The 21724-nt window shown below is 36.2% G+C and overlaps 1 protein-coding gene across 8 annotated transcripts in view; it reads left to right on the plus strand.

Annotated features, from left to right (window-relative positions):
• Positions 1-21724, plus strand: part of LOC129751162 (band 7 protein AGAP004871) — a 544098-nt gene that overhangs the window by 518965 nt on the left and 3409 nt on the right. For all 8 annotated transcript variants that reach the window (XM_055746503.1, XM_055746504.1, XM_055746505.1 and 5 more), the window contains 3 exons: positions 15818-15890; positions 16098-16180; positions 16437-16696. In XM_055746503.1, coding sequence (XP_055602478.1) covers positions 15818-15890; positions 16098-16180; positions 16437-16696 — 416 coding nt within the window. The remainder of the gene's footprint in view (positions 1-15817; positions 15891-16097; positions 16181-16436; positions 16697-21724) is intronic.

Raw genomic sequence — 21724 nt, forward strand, 5'->3', positions numbered from 1 at the left:
AGACCCGGTAATCTTCGTCTTACCATGTTAAATTTGGCGTCAATTTAATTTTTTTTTTCGCTATTTGACTTAAAAACAACATCAAGTCTTGAGTTGTTAATCGTATCGCTTTCTTGAACATGTCCTAGTTTTTTAACATATCCATCTTTTCCGTTTGCACGAATTGTCCCGCTCAATTATATCGGAATCAAATCTAGGAATTTTAACTCAATTCCACGGGTCTTTTCATAAATTATTAAAAAATTCTCTCCTATCAATTTTACATGCATATTACATGAATCCTTTTCGTTTACTTTTCTTTGATTCGGATGCTTTGAATATTGGCGAATGAAATCAGGTAACTGCTTCCCGTTGCAAATTCGTTTTTTTCAGCACTCAACGCGTGGCAACGTTACCATCAAACTTGGCAAGCCTCTTGCTTAAAAAAAATCTACTCTTTATAACTTGTTCCATAAATAACATATGTGATTATATCTATGTTTTAATTATTGTATACCATTTAGTTGATTTTCTCCGCTTTGCTCGAGTTCCCTTTAAGGTTTAAATCGAAATCAAAAGTTTCTCATTTATTGGAATTCATTGCATATGAAACTTTATGGAAGAAGAATTTTTAATATCGGGACAATTTATGGAGTTTTGCCCAATATTCTGCCTAGCGCAGAACTTTTAGCTCCCGAGTAGCTTTTGATGGTATATTTTTTTAGAACTGAAGAAATCAAAACATTAGATAAGATTTTTTACAAACCATTTTCAAGCAGCTTCGCTTTCCTCGCCTTTGGAAGCAGTGATTTTTTATTTCCATATTTTCATCAATATCATGTTAAAAAAAAAGTTCGCCCTTTTTTTTTATTTGTTCGAGCAAAAAATGCAAATTAAATCAAGAAGACTTTATTTATTGCGTTAATGTTCGAGAGAATTGAATTTGGTTTTGAAAGGAGAAAATTTATGTTTAATTTTTTTGTTATTTAACCGTATTAAAGCATTTTTATTTTCATTTTTTTTCCTTAAAGACATACCTGCCAATTTAAACCATTGTTGTCTGATTTAAAATTTTCCTAAACAGTGTTGAAGGTGATTTGCGATTCTATTTAAGATTATGTGATATTTTCAAGATTCAAGAACATTTAATTGGATTAAATACATAAAAAAAGAACTAATCTTTTAAGGCTACGATCATTTCATTCTTTTTTCTGGAAATTTTCATGTACATTTACCTTGAAATTTACCTCGACATTTAAAAATTTTAAATATCCGCTTCAAATTTAACACTCGGGATACCCTATCTGACTATTTTAGAGAAAAATTGGTATATGTTTCATGGCTAAAAGGCGTGTTGCCACTTGTTTCACCGTGTGAAATGACAGGAGTTAATATTATTTTCAACACTTTTAGGTCATAATATAAACCGATTGTATCCCATTTACCCGAAAACCATTGCCCAGAATGAATTTTTCCCAGAATGAAAAATACCCGAAATCAAACCCCAGAATGAACCATTTCCCAGAAAAAGATTCCCCAGAATGCACCATTTACCAGAAATTGTTTTCCCAGTATGGACCATTTCCCAGAATTTTTTTCCCCAGAATGGAACATTTACCAGAATGGCTCAAATCCCAGATTTTTTCCCCCAGTATTTTTATTTGTTTTTTTTCTGATGAATTCTTGAATATTTCATACGATTCGAAATTAATTTTTTCAAAATGATTTTTATAATGAAACTACGACTTTCAAATTTCCAACTAAATTTATTTTAGAACCAATATTGTGCTTTGTTTATGGTTTGGGCACTTTAATTGATTCAATGCTTACCATGGTCCTTTAAAAAACCGTTTTGGTATCCGACTCCTCACGCTGCGCGTTCGAACTTGAAAGACGTTTTGTCCTTCACGCTGTCGCGGGGCGGACGGGGCTAAGGGATCACCCCTAGCTTTCACGCAGACCTAGGAAGCCCCGGCAGACCTAGACCAATGTCTTAGGGCCGCCGCTTCCGACGGCGGGTCGGCGGCCTCCTCGGATTTGGAAGCTTCGTCGGCTTTTTGCCGCCTCAGCCCCTTCATCCTCGTTGGTTGCGGCCTTGCCGCAAAAGAATAAAGTTATGAAACCCCATTTTTTTTTGTAACAATTCCTTTTTTTAAAAATAATTTCTAGTAAGGATACATGTTTTCAATTTTCTGGAAAATGGTCCTTCTGGCGAAAAAAATTCTGGTACATGGTTCATTCTGGTGAAAAAAATTCTGGGAAATGGTACATTCTGGCGAAAATTTTTCTGGGGAATGGTTCGTCTGGGGAAAAAAATTCTGGGGAATGGTTCTTTCTGGCGATTAGAGTTCTGGGGATTTTTCATTCTGGGCAATGGTTTTCGGGTAAATGGAGTACAACCTATAAACCTATAAAAAAAATTTTGCTTCTGCTATCAAAAAAATATGCTTCTGGAAAATCAATCACAAAAAAAATTTACACAAACAATCGGATCTAAAGTCTCTTCTATGTAGTCAAAATTTGTTAAACAAAAACACACATTTATGTTAAGTACGTACTTGAATTCTGTGTTAATAAACAGGGAACCTGTAAACAGTTTTTTGGTGAACGATTTAAAAAAAAAGTTAAGTTTATTTAGTCAGATTGTGTATTTGGGCCCAACCATTTATAAATTAAGAAACCATGCATACATTTTTTTGTAAATGTTGAACGTTTGCAATTCTTTGCATTCGGCCTTTAAATGAACATCAATCCTATATAATCTATTTTAAAGGACAGGTTCTTGTTCAGTTCATGTGTCTGTTCATTTGCAACGGATTTTGTGGTTGTTCTATAAAATTAATGGCGCTTGATACAACTTCTGTGAAGCACATTTGTACATGTTCGAAAAATATTTCTAGCGAATTGGATTATAAACCAAATCTTTCCATTTTTCTTTTTTCAAATGTCCGCAAAGAGTCATACCATTATTTCATACGCATCAGTACTAAATTCATATTATTCAGACAACAATTCCTTCTTTAAATAACACGAATTAAAGTTTTAATTTTTTCATATCGTTTAACCCTTTAATGCATAGTGTTGTTTTAAAACAACACTAATCTAAATCCAAATATCTCGGAAATGCGCGGACATTTTTTAAAGATGTATGGACAAAAAATGTTCTTGAGATTAAAAGGAATTAGCTCATGGTATTTTTCATTACGGTATCTCATTGTTTTTGTGAGATATCGAACAAAGTAGGCGGAAAAAATGCAAAATTCAAATTTATTTATTTTTTCGAAAAAAGTAGTTTTTGGAAAATTGCTGATATTTCTTCAGATTCGCAAATTCTATCAAATTTTTTAACCTCAATCAATCACAAACACCTTCCTGCACCCAATTGAGAAGGTTTTGAAGAAATTTGCGAAATCGTTTTGAAATGAATTAAGAATTTCAAAAAATATTTTTCAACTTTGATGGGCCATAACTTTTACAATACTCAAAAGAACGACTTCAAACCTCTTGAGTTGTGTTATTCGAATTAAAATGTTATTATTTCACTGAATCAATAACTGATATTCCCATTTAAAAAAAGTCATGCATTAAAGGGTTAAATGGTTTTGATTTGATCGACAAAATATCAATCAGGATCAAATGTAAGCGTTATTCTTTACTGTGTGCTGTACAAATGATCTAGGAATCAAGAAGAAAAAACACATCTAGGCTTCATATGGCCACCACATGCATTGAAATTATACTTGGTTGAGAAATGCGCGCCCAAATATTCTCACTAAACAGTATGCTATGCCATAGTTACTAACCTCCTACGACGCTTGCTCGCGAACGCCTCGACCATGGAGACGAAAAACAAACCGCCCGGCGTCGAAAAGAAAGAAAATCTCGATAAAATTGAAGGCCATGACTTTAATTTGATTCAATTTATTACAAATTTAATGATTACGGACAATTGATGCGACTTTTTGTTGTTTTTGCTCGATATAAACCGATTCGCATGCCCACAGAATATTCTAAAAATAATTTCATTTGAATCGGTTGGATCATTTCGGAGGAGTAGTACTACAAACACCGTTACAAGAGAATTTTATATAATAGATACAACTTTTCCTAGTCGTTACCCTAAAAATTTAGAAAATTTGGGGTGATCTATTCGCAATAGTTGCTTCAGAAGCGTTGGACTTTTATTGGCAGTATCTTACTTTCTCATCTTTCTTTTAACCTTGTAATCATTGTTTAATATTATCTTCATACCGTGAAACGGAGTAACATTGATCACCGGGGTAGTTTTGATCAAGAAGAAATGTTTCCACATAATCATAACTAACTAAGTTTAAAGTAAAAATATCTTAAAACTGTTTTCTACGTTTAAAAACCTACATGTCAAGTTTCAAAAAAGGAAAAACTTGGTTTGTTTTTGAAAATTTCAAATGTACATAAGTAAAATCTAATTTCAAAATCTTGAAATATCTATTTTTTAAGCCTTTAACCCTTCCTGATGAAATCAAAGCGTTTAGCAGGTTGATTTATGTGACAGTTCAACTTTCTTCCTTAGTCAGTTTATAGTTTGTAGTTTTTGTCTTATTTTTAGGTAAATTTTTGATATTTAAAAAGTCGGGAGTCTAGCCAGTAAGCCAGTCTAGGACAAAACTCTAAACATGCTATCAAATGGTAAAGTTTGAAGAAAAAAATTAAAAGAGAATAGTGCTAGGTTCTAGAAAATTTAATGAAGGCCAAATTTCATTTTTTGAAGTTAAAATTTAATAAGTAATGTTCAAATATTAAGCCCCTTAATTTATGTACCATCATATTTCATCTTTCGATTTTAATTGTTGTTCGGCCGTAACACACGAACTGCCTTTGTTTATCAATTACTAGCATTTTTAAATATTATGAAGGTGTTTTGTATCCTTTATGATCAAGAAAACTCGTTTAAACCGTCAAAATAGAAATAAATAAATGTTACCCCAAAGCATCAAATTCTAGACAACGACGAAATAGATATTTAAATCAATTTGAAAGTATTCAATTTTCTACAACCATGTTTTACGTTCGTAGGAGTCCAGTACTGGTTTTCCAAATATTAAACATGCCACATTACCCTTAACAGAAAATATAATCGAGAAATATTGAAAAAAGTTAACAATCTTACCCGGTTTTTCTGTACTTTAAAATAAGTGCCAGTTTTTTGGCTGAAAAAATCTAAGATGTTTATTTTTATTATTACATTTAACTTAAGTTCTTAAAAAACTATATTGTGAAGAAAGCATGTTTTTCATCTATTACAAATTAATTTTTCGGTTGCAAATATTGAACAAATTTGTCGATTTGTTGACAGATTTTCCAATTCCGCCTTTAGACGGCTTCTATATTCCTTCTTTTCTACGATAATTTTTTCTTACAAAACATTAATCACGAACGGTGGTAAGCTCTGGACCTAAAATATCAATAGCTATCTCAGATCGAAAACACATAACCCAACGTTTTCTGACGCTATTAAAATCATGTTTTATTCGAATAATAAATCTTTTTCCAGTTTTCTCATGTTTTTCTAAGATGAAGCTTTTGACAACTAATCAAATAGTTGAACAGTTCAAATAATGATCGACTTTGATATTATGCTGATTTTAGTGGAACCCGTCTAAAAGCGGGGTTGGTTTTAAGAGGTTTAATAAAATTATTTTTTTTTAATTAAGACAATCATAATCACTAAACAATTTCAATTAAGATTATGCATTAGATGCACTTACATATTTCCGCTTTTTTATAAAAGACGATCTTCCAAAACAAAAATACAACTTTCTCAAAGCAGAAATTGATTATAAAATAATACGGATTTAGATAATAATATTATGAGATTAAATGCAAATGATTACTCAGCACTCCCAAATAAGTCATAATGTCTAAAATGATTCAATCAGTATATTTCAATTATGACCAGTAATCTTTCTATATTTTGAAATTTAAACATTTAGTTAAATAATTCAATTTATCGATGTTTGGAACGATTTTTCAGTGAAATTTCCATAAAAAAGGATCACATATAAACCTCACAATTTGTTTGGGTCGAATCACAGAATTATTTGTCGAGAATTCATATTTTTGTCGGAGACTTGTCATGTCGATAAGAAATCTTAAATCGTTCAACCAAAATTTTTTTATTAAACTTTTCTCATATCTGTCAATATTCAATAACGAATATATTTCTTTGTTTATTGTTGAATTTATGTTTCTCCAGTATTTGAGTGCTAAAAGAACTAGCTTTTTCCGAATTTGATGAAATAATCAAATTTTCAAAACTAAATCTACTAAGAATATTTATGGGTGTAGCTCCCACCCCACCCCCGACTCTAGTTCTAATAAGTGATCAAAAAAATATTTATAAGGCGAATCAATGAGGCAATGGTCGCCGGTGCTCCTGCTAATTTGTCTTACCAAGAAGAGCTTCAACCGGCTGTCGAAGTTTATATTTCTGCTGTGCATTCTATAATCTTTTCTTCTCCCGAAGAAAAGAAAATTCGCAGAGACCACCCCTTACTCGAGTATTGAAAGATTTTTCACAACGAATAAGCAATACCGCTGCTAAACTCAATGGAAAGAATGCAGAGGCCATCGCTGGTCAAGGTGATGACCAAAGTTGTTGCTGTTACTCCCGATTATTCGAGCTGTTCAGGATTTAGGACCCAATTCCTGGAACAAAAATAACAAAATCCTGTATCCTCTGAATCTCTTCACTAAGATCCTACAACTGTGTGTGTTCGTTTTAGAAGACTATTATGAACATAAAGCTTCGGGCATGGAAAATATGAAAAAAATGATTGAACAAAACAGACACATAAGCTGAACAATTTTTTTTTATGAAATGATTAAATGAACGGGTTAATTTTGCAATAAATTGTGTCCAAAGTGCTATCGTTATTTTTTTTTTCTCCAAAGCTTTGTAGTCGACTCACCGTAACTCATGAAAGTTTTTAGTTCATAACGATATTACATTCCTCTTGCAATTGATTTCATAATTTTTTCGTACGGCTTTTTGTGTCCTGTTGCTTTGCTCACTAGTAACCATTTTCCAAACGCGCCTGAAAACTCTGCAGGAGTCTGTAGTCTCCAGCTGGCCCATGAATTAGTATGTATATGAGTTGTGAAGTTATTTTATTCCATCCCTCCCTCACTTCAACTCAACTTTGCCATTTTCCTCTTCCAACCCTCTGGGTGTGATATCATCAATTGAGGATAACGTTATACAAAACCCTCGACTGTCGTTGGAAAAGAGTTGAATGACAAAAAACGAGAAAAAATCTTTCAAAGTATATACATTTTGTAAGCTTTTTATGAGCGAGGTGCTGAAGTCGCCTTTCACTATGCATGACTTTTCCGTTTTGGCCTGAGCCTGGGTCAGAGTGAGAAAAAAGTCTTTTTATGTTTTAATTAAACCAAGCACCAGTTTTAATAGCGCCACTTTGCCAGTGAGAGAGCCAGAGAGAAAAAAAAAAGGCGAGATAGAGGTTAGTGTAACCTTCAGGCCAAGTTCTGCCTGTACGACGATCATTTTTCGCCGGCTCGGTTGGCCTCGCTCGGTCCAGTTCGAATATACTTTCACCCTGTCTTTTGGAAGTTTTTTTCTTTGATGGTGTTTTCCAACTTTAACAAATGCAACGCAAAGAAAAAAAAATTATTTTTTCTTTCCAGCAGGGTCGAGAAAATTTAGCTTGAGGCAGGTAAAGATGAAAAGGCTTTCCGAGTACGTGAAGCCAATTAGTTTAATTTATAATTGGTAATTTTTTAAGGTAACTCCGAACTAGAGATGTGTCAAATAGTGGCCGAATATCGACCTTTGCAACTATTCGGTCGAGTATGCTATTGAGTTTAAAAAAAAATAAAAACAAAAGCGATGATTTAATATCCCTTCTATTTCTCCCATTTTATGACCCTCATACTTTTGAGTTGATTATTTTCAACCAGCTGATATAAGCAGATAATGAATTATAGGATCTTTTCCAAGTAGGGATCTTTCTGATATTCAAAACTTCGACAATAACTGAACGGACATCAGATGACTTGTCGCTTAAAGGACACATCTGTCACCGAATAGATTAGTTTCTGAGAAATCCAAGCAATTCGAAATTGCTTGTTTCATACCGAAATTGATAAATGTCGAATTTGAGCAAGATATTTTCAAAATGCTTGTTAAAAATAACGATGATCTTTAACCTTAAGAATACCGTTTTCCGGGGTAATATTGATCACTTTTTTCAATTTTTTTTCGATTATTTTTCCTGTTAAGGAGAATGTGGTATGTTTCCAGCACTGAACTCTTATGAACGTAAAACATGGTTACAGAAATTTATTTGGCTACTTTAAATTTGATTTAAAAATCGATTTTGTCGCTGTTCAGGAGGAATTGATGCTTTGGGGTTACATTGATCAGTCTCCATTTTACCGGTGTTAACGAGTTTTCATGATCATAAAGGATACAAAACACCTTCATAATTGTTTACAAATTTTAACTTAACAATTTCACCTTGATTTTTAACGTTTTCTTTTAAAAACATTTATAATCGAAAAAAAATAAATAAATAAATAAAATAAAATAATCGAAAAAAACAATGATACTGCATACATCTAGGGGCAAAAATAATAATATTTGCTAAATAGTTTTAGCTTCAAAATACAAATGAAATTATACCTTCACTCATTCCCCTAGGCCCTCCCACTATTTCCATTTTCAGTTTTTCTTCAAAGCTAATCATTTGATAGTATTCCTTCCATTTGTTCAATAAGGGCTTACTCTTGGAAAATGTCCTTGGTTTTAAAATATAAAAAATTTATCATTAAATTACTATAAAAATAGCACTATAACTATACATATACAAAAAATAAAAGTTGTTCTTTCACATTCAAAAACCCGTTTGCTTCTCAATACTTTTTGATATCATCAGGAGAGCTGTTTGTTTGCGAGCCTTGGAAGAAGCAGAGAAGAGAAATTTGAGTTTTTTTTTAATTTGATTAGCAAAAAATCTGTATCAACACGGGCAAGATCCGGGAAGTTTAAACAATATCTGAGCATTCAGGTCAGATTTTTCTCATCTCGAATTCTGTATTGGATTTATGTGGAAGCCTGGATATATCAAGAAAATCTGGAATGAACGAGCATCAAGTAAAAAACTATCTACAGTAAAGGTACACGGATACACCCTAGATATTTCACTGAAAGTATAAGTTTTTGATAATGGTGTAGATCAGGGATGAACAACCTGAGGCCCGCGGCCGCATGCGATCCTCGAGACATGTTTGAGTGGCCCGCGAAGCTTATCTCAAATTTAATTTATTTTACGTTTTCTTTTCTACGATAGATTGTTAATTATTATAAAAGAGCAATCCCTACTTAACCACAAAAACAAACGATAGGTATATCATATCAATAACTAGTTATGCACGTCAATTGTTTGTAGTTGCATTTGTCCCATAATAATCGAGATTGTTAATTTTTTTTTGTAGGATTTAAGCTTTTCATTGTGTTTCTTTAAAGCTATGGACGCGACGCAATATTATTTATTGGACGTAATATAGGAGTTAGTCAAGTCATCATTTATCGTTTCAAGCAGAGTTAAAATTGAATGATAAAGTGATATCGATATATTTTTGTTCTTGATTAATGACGGAAGTAAAGAAAGTTTATTGCAACTCTTACTATTGTTTTATTGCATAAAATTAAACAATACTTAAATTTTTATAAAATTTCACCTTTGTCTATTGAGAGTTATTAGTTTCAAGTATTTTCAATATAACAAAACTAAAACATTGCAAAAAATACTGAAATTTAGCTGAATGCATAAACAGGCGCATTTTGCCCGCACGGTTTGTGGTTCAATAATTTAAACAACTTTTGTAATAAAATAGTTTTCTCGAAAACTGAGAAGATTTCAACTTAAAACTTAATCCAATGTAAAGAAAAAAGATGCTTGATCATGTTCATATTGATTTTTTCACATATTCGATGTAATATTTGATCGAATAAGTATTCGGCTTAAAAGGCGCATATAAGCCTTCCCTAAATTTAGGTAACTTTTTTTTAACTACATAGTAAGAAAGAACGTTATATAATAAAAAAAAATGAGCTATTTAAAGTCATTCAAATACTGCTAATTTGTTGGATGACTTACATAAGAAAAAGTATTTTTTCTTTTAACCCATTCGAGACCGATTGCACACCGTGTGTGCAATGGAATTTTTGTGTCTTTGTCAGAACAATCTTTCATTGTGAGTTTACTATTGCTCGGAAAAATAATATTCTTATACCAATGGAATCCTCAAATGTTAGGCAGAATGTATTGGGAAATGGTTTTGATGAAAATCAAACGACATAAAAGTTATCTAACAGTGAAGTACTATGAGTTCGAATGTCGTGAAAAATCCTCCGTCTCGAATGGGAGCATTCTTTAGCTATTGAAAAGTGAAAAGTTCGAGGTTGAATATTTCTAACTGGATTATTCAAAAGGGAAAGTAGTGTTTGTTGTCAAGCTAACAAACCTCACCAAACGTAGGGAAATACTGAGCTTCTTTTTAAAAAAAATAGCGAATATTTCCTTTAAACAAACAGTATTTTAGATATGTGCGCTTTTTTGTGCACATTGTTCTGCAGATTAATGCATAGGTATGCCAGCTCGGACCACGGGAAGGGGTCGCTCAATGAGCCTAAAATTTGTATGGGATTTTGAGACATTTTGTTCGAGAGGAACATGAAAAACCAGTTTTTCGTCAATAACTTTTGTCTTCTTCGACCGGGTGTGCCTGAAAGTGACGGTCGCGTTTTTGGAGAAAAAAATTTTCATTACAGCTCCGCGCAAATTTTCTCTTTTATTTTTGTAATATTTTAAATATGACTGTTTAAACCGCGTATCTGCGTTAAAATTGAACCACGGAAACAAAAAGTTTTGAATACACGCCTTCAAGAAATGAACCTTCCAGAATTGTGCCTTCAATGAATTTGGTCAATGGCGCATCTAAACCTCCGGTTTTTAGCTTCTAGATTTCGGTTATATTGATTCGATCGGCTAGAACGTGTGGTTGCATCTTTCACATGCTGACATGAAAAATCTAGCATGTTAGAACGCGACGTAATGCTTGCTGGAATTGACTCCAGTTATCCTGCATTGGTGAGTCCGTTCCGATTTATTTTTATGAAATATTCAATTTTATAGACTTTACGAAGTAAGATAGCTTATTTTTGGCGGTTGCATTCTACAAAACCTGAATCGAATTATCATCGTGTTCATGTTGCCTAGTCACAATTTAGGGTATTTTTTAACTGTTTTTAAGGCATTGCTGCTATGAAGGTTTTTTATCAATGGAAAGTGTATGAAAATTTATGATCGCACCATTTACCTAAATTGGTTCTGATAATTCGAGTTTCTAGTTTAATAAATTCATCAACTGAGCAATCAAAACGTTTTACACGATCAAATAGTTTATGAAAAGGCGTTGGAAGGATTAAGAAAACTTAAAAAGGTACTAGTAAGCTAGGAATATGATTGAATAATAATTTGGAGAATAGGATCAAAAACTAGATTGCACTAGTCAAAAGTGTTTCCTGATCATATCCTCCCACCCACTCTCCAAAACAAAATTAATTGCTAGGATGCAGAGGTGACCTCGGTCCTAAAGCACAAATTTACTTCTTTCATCCTTTTCTCTATTTTTCCAATCTATCTATTGACTACTAGGACGTGGCCAGCGCCGTTATTGATGATTAAAGAGAGAGCATCAGTTTTGGGCATTGTGAATGTGCTGTCAGTCCCAGACACTATTCATTTGACCTTTGAACAAAATTGGTGGCCTCGGTCAATCACGGAGTAGCAACCATTGGCGATGTGGAACTATTTCTACTGAGCCACGCCTGTGATCATGGGATTCGAAATGCATTTAATTCAATATCAATCATACCATCGAAGAGTATCAATGAAATTTATTAAAGCAATCAAATGAAATTTTAATTCGAATTTATTACAAAAAATAAATACAGTTTTTCAGGTTCAATGATTAATGGTGGATGTGAGTAGTCAATCAAGCTAAGCTAAGCTAAGCTAATAACTTTTGTCTTCTTCGACCGATGTCTTTCAAAAAACGTTTTTATTATTATTGCGCAAATTTTGAAACTCTCGACTTTAAATTTTATATCAAAATATGCGAATTAACAGCTTTGCCCAAAACACCTATCTTTTTATTCCAGGGCGATATTAATTTAGTTCCCCTAGATTGAGGTTCTGCACCAGAACCAATGATTAGCTACGGAAGCTTTATTCGGTCGAAAAATATTAAAATTGTAGCAAAGGATGATTAATCCTGATTTTTACGATTTGTGGAGGTTTTCCAGTTTTATTTCTAAAATTTGTCCCAGATCCCTGCGTAATTTTCACGGTTTGTCTAATAGACAAAGATTTTCGGATAACTTTAGTAAATGTTATCTTGCGAAACGGTGCTTTTGTAAATTAATGCTACCCGCGTACATAAACTTAAGTTTACAGATTCATCCGGGCTAGCCCAGTGTTTAAATGCAATTTTCGAGAAAAGTTTCGGCCCGGATGCCCGGATATTGTTAAAAAAAACTACTTGGATTTTGCCCAGTTTTATCCACATTATTTGGCAAATGAAACAAGAAAATCAAACTCAGTTTTAAATTGTTTGTCGAGTATCGGATTTGTAAAAGTTTGTTTAATCAAAAATCAAACCATACGTACAAAAATAGTTCTGAAATGCTAATACATAAACCTACATTGGAAACCTCTTCAACTGATGCACTGTTCCGCACTGCATGACGGCTTTTTTTAAGAAAACATTCCTGCATTGAAATCTTTCTGGCTTGATACACTGAGCTACACAGCAGCGTCGCTAGAGCGCAATTTTTTAGCCAGCTCCTTCTCATTTCTTTAGAGCGAACGACGTCCACCCGACCGTCAGAGCAACTGCAATCGGGCGCACTCGGCAAAAAGATTTGTGAAAGTTGATCGGCAGAACAGTGCACTCGGAATTCGAAATGATAAAAGTGTAAGTCGTTCTCTGCTCTGTTCTGTTTGCGAGGTGTTGGACAAGCATGGTGATGACAATAAAAAGATTCACCTTCATTCTCTATCAAAAGAGAGCTACAGCTAATATAATAAAAACGTGAGAAAAATGTAAAAGGACCTTCTTTCGAATAATTATTATTTTATTGGCTTCATAAAGCGTTGGTACATGTGTTTTTCGATCTAAAAAAAATGTTGGCGGTTGGGTCTGAGAGTAACAACCATTCTGAATAGGTTTTTTGGGAAAAAAAAAGATCCTGAGTAAGATAGAAAAGATGAAACATAAACCCCGCCCAAAGGCGGAAATATGTACAAAAGACTGCCCTAAATTTGTATGGGAAAGTTCAAAACCTGTGAAATGTTATGCGCTGCAGGCTAAAATTGATTCAAGTCCTAGTACAAGATCTCTACCAAATTTGGGCCAGATCGGATCACGGGAAGGGGTCGCTCAACGAGCCTGAAGTTTGTATGAGATTTTGAGACATTTTGCTCGGAAGAAACATGAAAAACCAGTTTTTTGTCAATAACTTTGGTCGCTGTAATAATATGTAATGAATACCACCGTAAAAAGTTTAGCCTATTTTTGAAGCCTAATAACTTTTTTTTATCTTAACTCTTATCGAAATGCAGTCCTCGGATGAAATATTTTTCATAATTTAAGCTTTTAGAAAAATTGTTTTTGAAAGCAATCGGCCGGCGGGAACCAAAGCTATTGATGAAAAACTGTTTTATTGGTATCACAAATCGTCCAGTCATTTTCCTAAGCCCATGTGGTTATGCAATGTTTTTTTGAATGGCCAAGCATTTTTCCGCCCTTACTTCTTTCCGAACTATCAAGTGAATATCATCCAAACTCAAATATTAGAAAAACATTAAAAATTGCTATCGAGCACAACAACAATGGTTAAAATCCGTCATTATTTGAAGAAGCGGCATGCCTTTCACATTGAGTGTCCTGGTCGGACATTTAGTCGCCTCATTAGCTTCAATTTTTGAAGCTTAATAACTTTTTTATCTAAACTTTAATTGAAATGCAACCTTCTGATGAAATATTTGTCATAGTTAAGGCTTCGAGAAAACCCGTTTTTGAAAGAAATCGGTCGAAGAAGACAAAAGTTACTGACGAAAAACTGGTTTTTCATGTTCCTCTCGAACAAAATGTCTCGAAATTGGCATGAGATCTTGTACTAGGCCCAGGATCAATTTTAGCAGTGTCCGGCACAAAAGCGCTAATCCGCTATTCGCTAGTTAGTCCGCTAACTTTTTGTTAGCGGTTTAATTTTGCCGCTAAGTTTGGATTGATTTAGCGAATTGAAAAGTTCCGCTATTTTTTGGTTCCGCTAATTGAAGATCGCTAACTTCCATATATTTGTATCAATCTCTCGAATTCTTAGTGATAGAATTAACTTTTTAACTTGATTAATAAGTCAAAGTGACATTGTGCATCATTCTGATTGTTTAATTGGATTCATTGGAGGAATGCGAACTAGAGTTGAAAGAAAAGATTCATTAAGTGTCATTTTTCTCTCTTTAAGCTCTTTTTTTTAGAAACTTTTACAGAAGAAGATAACAATAAAAGGTTTTTTTTTAATTTCTTTATTTGAAACGTCTCATACCTTTAAGGAGCCGAACTCGTTTTGTATTTTTACAAATGAAAGGTGTTAAACAATATAAAACTATTTTCAACATCTCTTCATCAGCATTTGTTTTCAAGTGGTTGAGCGATTTATTTTTGACAATACAGTATTTTAGAGATCAGTTCATATAAAAATAAGATAAAATCACTATTGTATCCTTCGTTTTAAGTTCAAATAAAAATTGTATAAATGTTCACGCATTGTCAATGCTCCTTCAAATTTGAAAAAAAGGGAAAACAGGCTTAAGATTTTAAATGAGGATTATGTAAAATAATGCCAAAACAAAAATATTGCAAAATTGCAGTGCTATTCAAAAGATTATTTGCAACAAAATTGCATACTATCTACTTTGCACAAAACCGATGAATCGTGTAAATTTTAACCAAAATTTAAATTTAAAAAAAAAAGAGAGATATAGCTCACATTTTCCACATTCTGTTCTTTTGTTCTTTCTTTAATTGTTCGAAAATCGTTTTAATTTATAGAACACAAAGACTCGCTTTCACTCCTATTTTTGACAGTTTTGGTTTTGCTCATATAATTTTATGAAAATAAGATCAATTTATCTAATTTTAAATTAAATACTTGAAACTTCATCAATTCCCCCTTGGGGAGTTGGAAAATTCGGAAAGGGAAGTGCGTAACTAAAAAAAATGATATTTGTTCCGGCCTTAATGTTGGTAAATAAACAGTTAGCGATTAGCGATTAGCGCTTTAAGCTTAAAGCGATAGCTTTTTTCGCACATTTAGCGTATTAAATTAGCTATCGCTAACTTTGTATTAGTTAGCGATTTGATTAGCGGCGCTAATTTTTCAGTTAGCGATGCCGAACACTGAATTTTAGCCTGCAGCGTGTAACATTTCACAGATTTTAAATTTCCCATACAAATTTGGGGCAGTCTAATAAGTACTCAACAATAACAGTGATAAATATATCCTACCTACAACATACTAGTTACCTCAAAAGTGCTTTCTCCTTAAAACATGACTCCTTCCAACCATGGGTAAAAAATCTCTCAATTCTGTTCCATAGAATTGATTGCGAACGTTGATAAATTTTCCATTCGATTGCCAAAACCCTCCTGTGCTCTCTTCCTCTAACCTTCTTTCTACAATGGTTTCCAATCATCTTTCTCATTGCAGGTCGTGCAGGAGTACGAACGTGCCGTTATTTTCCGTCTCGGTCGGCTCGTCCAAGGTGGTGCGAAAGGACCAGGTGAGTTCAATCCGTACCATTTTTGCATATACTTCATGCTCCGGAACAAACGCCGAGGACAGATTGGGTCACATTTGCCATCAACTATTCATGATACCGGCAGATAACGATGATGACTCGAATCTGCTACCGGGATTATCTAACCGGAGAAATCTTTTCTTACCTCTCTTCCTCCGATGACGGTTTTTCTTGATTACACTCCGACAGGTATCTTCTTCATTCTGCCCTGCATCGATGCCTACGCCCGGGTTGATTTGCGTACCCGAACCTACGATGTCCCACCGCAAGAGGTAAGTGAAGCGCTTTCGCCAGATCTGGTTAGATGTCGGAAGATTAAACAATGAGAAATTGGAGCCAAGCTTGATTCTGGCATCCACATTAGTCGCAATTCTGAGATATGTTTTTCTTATTTTGTAGATTAGATACAAACAAATTGGATGTTTTCAAAAATGATAACAATCAAGAAAGGAATAAAAAAAAATCGGATCTCAGAATTGAGATTAAGATTTGGGAATTCCCTTTCTGACCGTTTCATTTCATTCACAGGTCCTGACGAAGGACAGCGTGACGGTTTCGGTAGATGCCGTCGTGTACTATCGCGTCTCGAATGCAACCGTATCGATTGCCAACGTCGAGAATGCGCATCACTCGACCCGGCTGCTGGCCCAGACGACGCTCCGGAACACGATGGGTACCCGGCATCTGCACGAGATTCTCAGCGAGCGGATGACCATTTCCGGCAGCATGCAGCTCTCCCTGGACGAGGCGACCGAGGCCTGGGGCATCAAGGTGGAACGAGTGGAAATGTAAGTAACATGTCTCGTTTGTATGAAATCCGTTTAAAAAAATGGATTCCAAGCTCCTAATTGTCAATTTGCTTGAAAAGAGAGAAAATTTCATAAAAATTATGTTTACCACTTTAAGTTATGATCGCGTTGCTTGATTTTGATAAAATTTGTCCATAATGTAAAAAATAATATTCTAGTACAAAAACTTACAAAATTTCGGGATGAAAACATCCCATTTGAGAATGAAAACTGCTTATTTAGTGAGGCGATTTGATAAGGTATCCATCCTTTTACTACTATAGTAGAAGTTATCTATTTATCTGTGTTATCCTCTCATCCTAGTGCACGTAGAATGTTCAAAGCTCAAAAAATGAGGAGTTTATAAGTTGAACTAGCTTGTGTGAGAGTTTCATGAAAAAATATCAACTGTGAGAGAAACGGCAGCCTGTCAAAGTTGGAAATTTGTGCGATGCTCTGCACGATTTCATTCTTTTTTAAACGGCTGAAATATAATCAAGAAATTTTCTAACAATTAAGAATAGCTATCCAATTAAAACGCTTCGAAAAAGTTGAAGACTGTACATTAACTGTATAAAAAAAACCGCTTTCCTGTTAACCCTAATCTGATCTTGCGTGTCAATATGACACTATTGGAAGTTTGACATCTTGTAGCTTTATTCGAGTGCATCCAAATAACACAATTTCTTCGCAACTTTAAGATTTTTAACGCCGTATATTTATGATACGAAATTTTAGATGGCATGTTCGGCGGAATGAAGTTCAAGAGAGATTTTTTTTTTAAATTCTTATAGAATATGAAAAAAAATTAATAGACAGGCATTAGTGCGCCAATAGAAGAAAGCTTGAAGGGTGTTGAAATTTTAGGCTAGAGGGCATGTTGATGAAAAGCTCAAAAGAATTGTAACACCTTTGCTCTACACTATACCTATTCAGCTTTCTTCTATTGGCACAGTAATGCTCTATCCATCTTTCTTTCATATTCTAGAAAAATAAAACAAAATTTCTCTCTAGAATTTCATCCCGCCGAACATGCCATCTAAAATTCGAATTTCTTCGGAAATCCTCAAAGAATTTTTTAAATATTTAATTTTGTATCATTTCGTTTTTTATGGACCTCCCTGAAAGCCCAGAAAAAAAACTTCCTATTCAGACCTTCAGTGTCAATTATACACTCCTCGCTTAAAATCGCTAGATCTCTCTTGTTTCTAAACCGATTCTTAAAAAAAATATAGTTTTGGAAACCTCATAAACTAACTCAAATGTGTCTTTGAAACATTACTAACGTATAACTCTTCAGTTTTTCGTTTATAAAAGTCTAGGAAAAAAAACCATGAAAAACATGCTTCGAAAAAAAAAACTGTTGATAGTAATGTTCAAACTAAAAATAAGAAAAACAAAGTTTGAAGCCGCACGTTGCACATAAGTATATTTTTTTTCAAAATTTATCTGATAAGACGGAAACAATTTGGAAGGTGCACTGATTGAAAAGTACGGTTTATACACAACCTCTTAACAATTTTTGTGGTCATGATCTTAAAAAAAATTCTAAAAAATATTTACTTATGTGCTTCGTGTTGTTTCTTGGACACTAAGTGAATTTTTCTTTTTGAGCATTACTTACGTAATTGATCTACAGTCTTTTTTTTTAGGAGCATGTTTTTCGGATTTTTTGAAAAATATATTCAAGCCAGAGGTTAGCAAAACTATTGTTTTTGTAAAAATCTGTTGAGGAACGAGAAAGATATTGCGGTTTAAGTCAGGAGTGTAAAATTGAAACTCCAGGGACTGTAACGGTAAAAAATTTCAGGGACGGATGAGGGTTAAAAATAAAATTAGAGATTGTTTCGCAGTATTCGCTGAAAATTAAAAAAAAAAATCATTGGAAAAACATAAAAATTGAGCAAAATATGCCGCAATGTTTGATCTTGTCGAGTTTCATAAAAATCGATACATCAAATCGACGTGATCAAAAGAGGTTCCGGTAACTGTCATTCAGTACTGTCAAAAGACGTTTGCAAATACCAAACAGTTCAGGCGGCTTCAACACTCAACGTTGGCGCTGCTAAGGAATGGCTCTACAAAAGGTCACTTAGTCACTTAGGTCGCCTTCAAGCTATATCAAGCGTTTGGCAGGTGCGAGCTGAGGCGCTCGCCGGTTAGGCAATGCGCCGAGCCGGTGAGGACGCCGGTAAAAGTCGGAAAGAGAGAAGACCTCTTCGTCGAAGCTCAGCCGGCAGTCGAGGAACTCCTAAGCTCCCCGGAGCTTCAGGGCTCTGAGACTTCTGCTGAAACTATTCGGCCGAAGAAGGTCAGCGTCTTCGTGCAGACGGCAAAACCGTAGAAACGGCAAAAGGAAAAGAGGGTCTCCAGGGGAGACGAGATTTGGAGAAGAAAAGAGCCCGGGATCCTAAGTTCCGGCAGAATCCGAGCAAAAACGAGAACGAGGAGAGAGGCCAACTTCCCAAGCTGAGCGAGCCAAACCCAACCGCGTCAGGGATAAGGGGGAAGCCTTAGTGGTTAAGGCACCGGAAGCCAAGAAGGAGACGTGAGGAGAATCCGTCTGGCACTTTCCAGCGAGATAATCCTTGAGCTCAGACGAGGCTCAACTACCAAGAGCACAGAGTACAACGCGCTCACGCAGGAAACAATCGGGGAAACGGCGGAAATCCGTGTCCTGAGCACCAAGGTTACCGCCAGGATCAAAAGTCTTGACGAGATAGCCACGGAAAGCGAGATCAAGAACGCGGATCTGTGCAAGATCTCGATCAGGATGCGGAAAAGCCCTTCCAAATTCGGAACACAGCTGGCGTTCGCGAAACTTCCGGTTGCGGCAGCAAACGCAGCACTGATGTTTTTTTTATTAGTTGATCACCCAGGTGGTAAATCCTTTTTACGGATTGCATTCCAAGGCACGGCGAGCGCTCATCGGCTAATCGACTTGAAATTGAGTATTTCAAGTCAAAACTCCAACATATATACCCTGCCTCTTGTTACGATTCAAGACTAAGGAGAGGTCTCTGACGACTCGAGGTCCGGCCTCTACTCGCAACTCGATGCTCGTTTGGTTTCCACGACTGTCGTGCGCTCCACCTCTGTTCGAGACCACTGCAAGAGACCAATGACCTCTCCTCTAACGACTCGAGATCTTGGCTCCACTTGGTTTGGCTCAAAGCCCTATCCTCTTTGCCCCTCCGTGTGCCAAATCGAGAGCAGCTTATCCTGAACACGCGCCTGTCACAGCATACGTCTTTACGAAACTACTCGGATGATTCCCGGCGAAGACGTCATCCTACACCGACTCGAGTGACTCACCCGCCGACGACGTGAAGTCACCCTACCCGAGAGCATTTCGCGGCGTAAATACTCTTCCCCCTAGGAGTTCGACTGCGAAGAAGGTCATGCCTCCGTCGCAGAGGGCGCGTTCGACTCGGATACCCCTAGACGATAACGTTGGATGTATCCTACACACAGACGCGCGACGTACCTAACAGGTCGGCAGACGAAGAAGGTATAGTCTTATCTTTGCATGCTTTTCTGCCAGGATTGGACAAACACTACTCAGATGCTACCCGAAAAAGGAGTCAACCTACAACGGTCGCGGACTGGTGCTGGTTCCAACTCCTCTGCAGGGCAGTCATGATCCGGGTGAAGCCATCGCTGACCACGCGCCAAATATTGGCATCCTTACACATCCTCCGCACGATGTTGTCGGCTGTCGTGTCAGGTTCGCAGGCGGTATGCATGTTAGCGCGTACCTCTTTGAACATCGGACAGTTAAACACTACGTGCTCTGGTGTCTCTACTGTGTCACTGCAGGTTAGGCAGAATGGCGAGACCACATTTCTGAAGCGATAGTGGTGCTGCATGAAGCATCCGTGATCAGTCAAAAACTGCGTCATACATAAATCCACCTCTCCATGTCTCCGATTCATCCAAAATCCGACGTTAGGGATCAAGCAATGGGTCCACCGGCCGCGTTTCGAGCTGTCCCACTGGTGCTGCAGTCTCAGCAGTTCGTCTTAGACAATGGTCCACAACACCGGACCAAGTATCGATCCTTGTGGAACCTCCCTCGCTGGTCATATACTGTAGTTGGCGGTTACGGAAGTAAAACTCCACCATCCTACAGATATAAGCCAGAATCCTCATATGAAAAAGCAACAACGCAATCGCTCCCCAACTGACGCTGTTGAAGGCATTCTTCACGTCAAGGGTGACAACTGCGCAAAGCCGGTCTCCTCTCCTCTTCTTCAGTCTGGCTTCGTCTGCCCCTTCGACAAAACGTCGAATACCATCCACCGTACTGCGGCCTTTCCGAAAACTGGACTGTTTATCGGATAGGCCGTTCGCACTTTCGGTGTAAAGCTGGATCCTGCTCTGTACCACCTTCTCTAACACCTTTCCAGCAGTATCCAGGAGATATATCGGGCGAAATGCTGATGAGTCACCTGGTGGCTTGCCCGGTTTTGGCAGGAGCACCAATCGCTGCCGCTTCCACATGTTTAAGGTAGCACTGATGTCAGGCTGTAGAAGAGGAGAGGAGACCGGTTTTGCGCAGTGGTCACCCTTGACGTGAAGAACATAGTTGGCAACTCTGATTGAAAGGTTGGTTGACGTTTTGGTATCACTTTCTTCCTCCGTGGGCTCGTTTTAGGTTGGTGGAACGAACCGAGCCTCAGAAACACAAGAACGAGTCGAACCGAACGTTTGGATTCGTGGTTTTGCATTTTTCATCGTCGTTGGGGTAATGTATTGAACCGCACAAAAAAGATTCTAGCGTTCTGTAACTTGCAAGTTGGCAAACGTACAACGCATCACCGCACAGCAAGGATGTAACTTGCAGGCATGCTGCAATCTTCGGAAATGATTTTTTCTGTTCGCAAGCAGGGTTGCCAACGCGCCTGATTTTTGGAGGCCCATTCCGACAACCTGATAAGCCTCCTTTTCTCATGAAATGCAGATGTTCCAATCATCGTTGACTATCACTTCTGCTGTCCGGCAGTGAATCTTTGCATATAGATCTGG

The sequence above is a fragment of the Uranotaenia lowii genome, chromosome 3 (assembly GCF_029784155.1).
Source record: "Uranotaenia lowii strain MFRU-FL chromosome 3, ASM2978415v1, whole genome shotgun sequence".
Lineage (NCBI taxonomy): Eukaryota > Metazoa > Arthropoda > Insecta > Diptera > Culicidae > Uranotaenia > Uranotaenia lowii.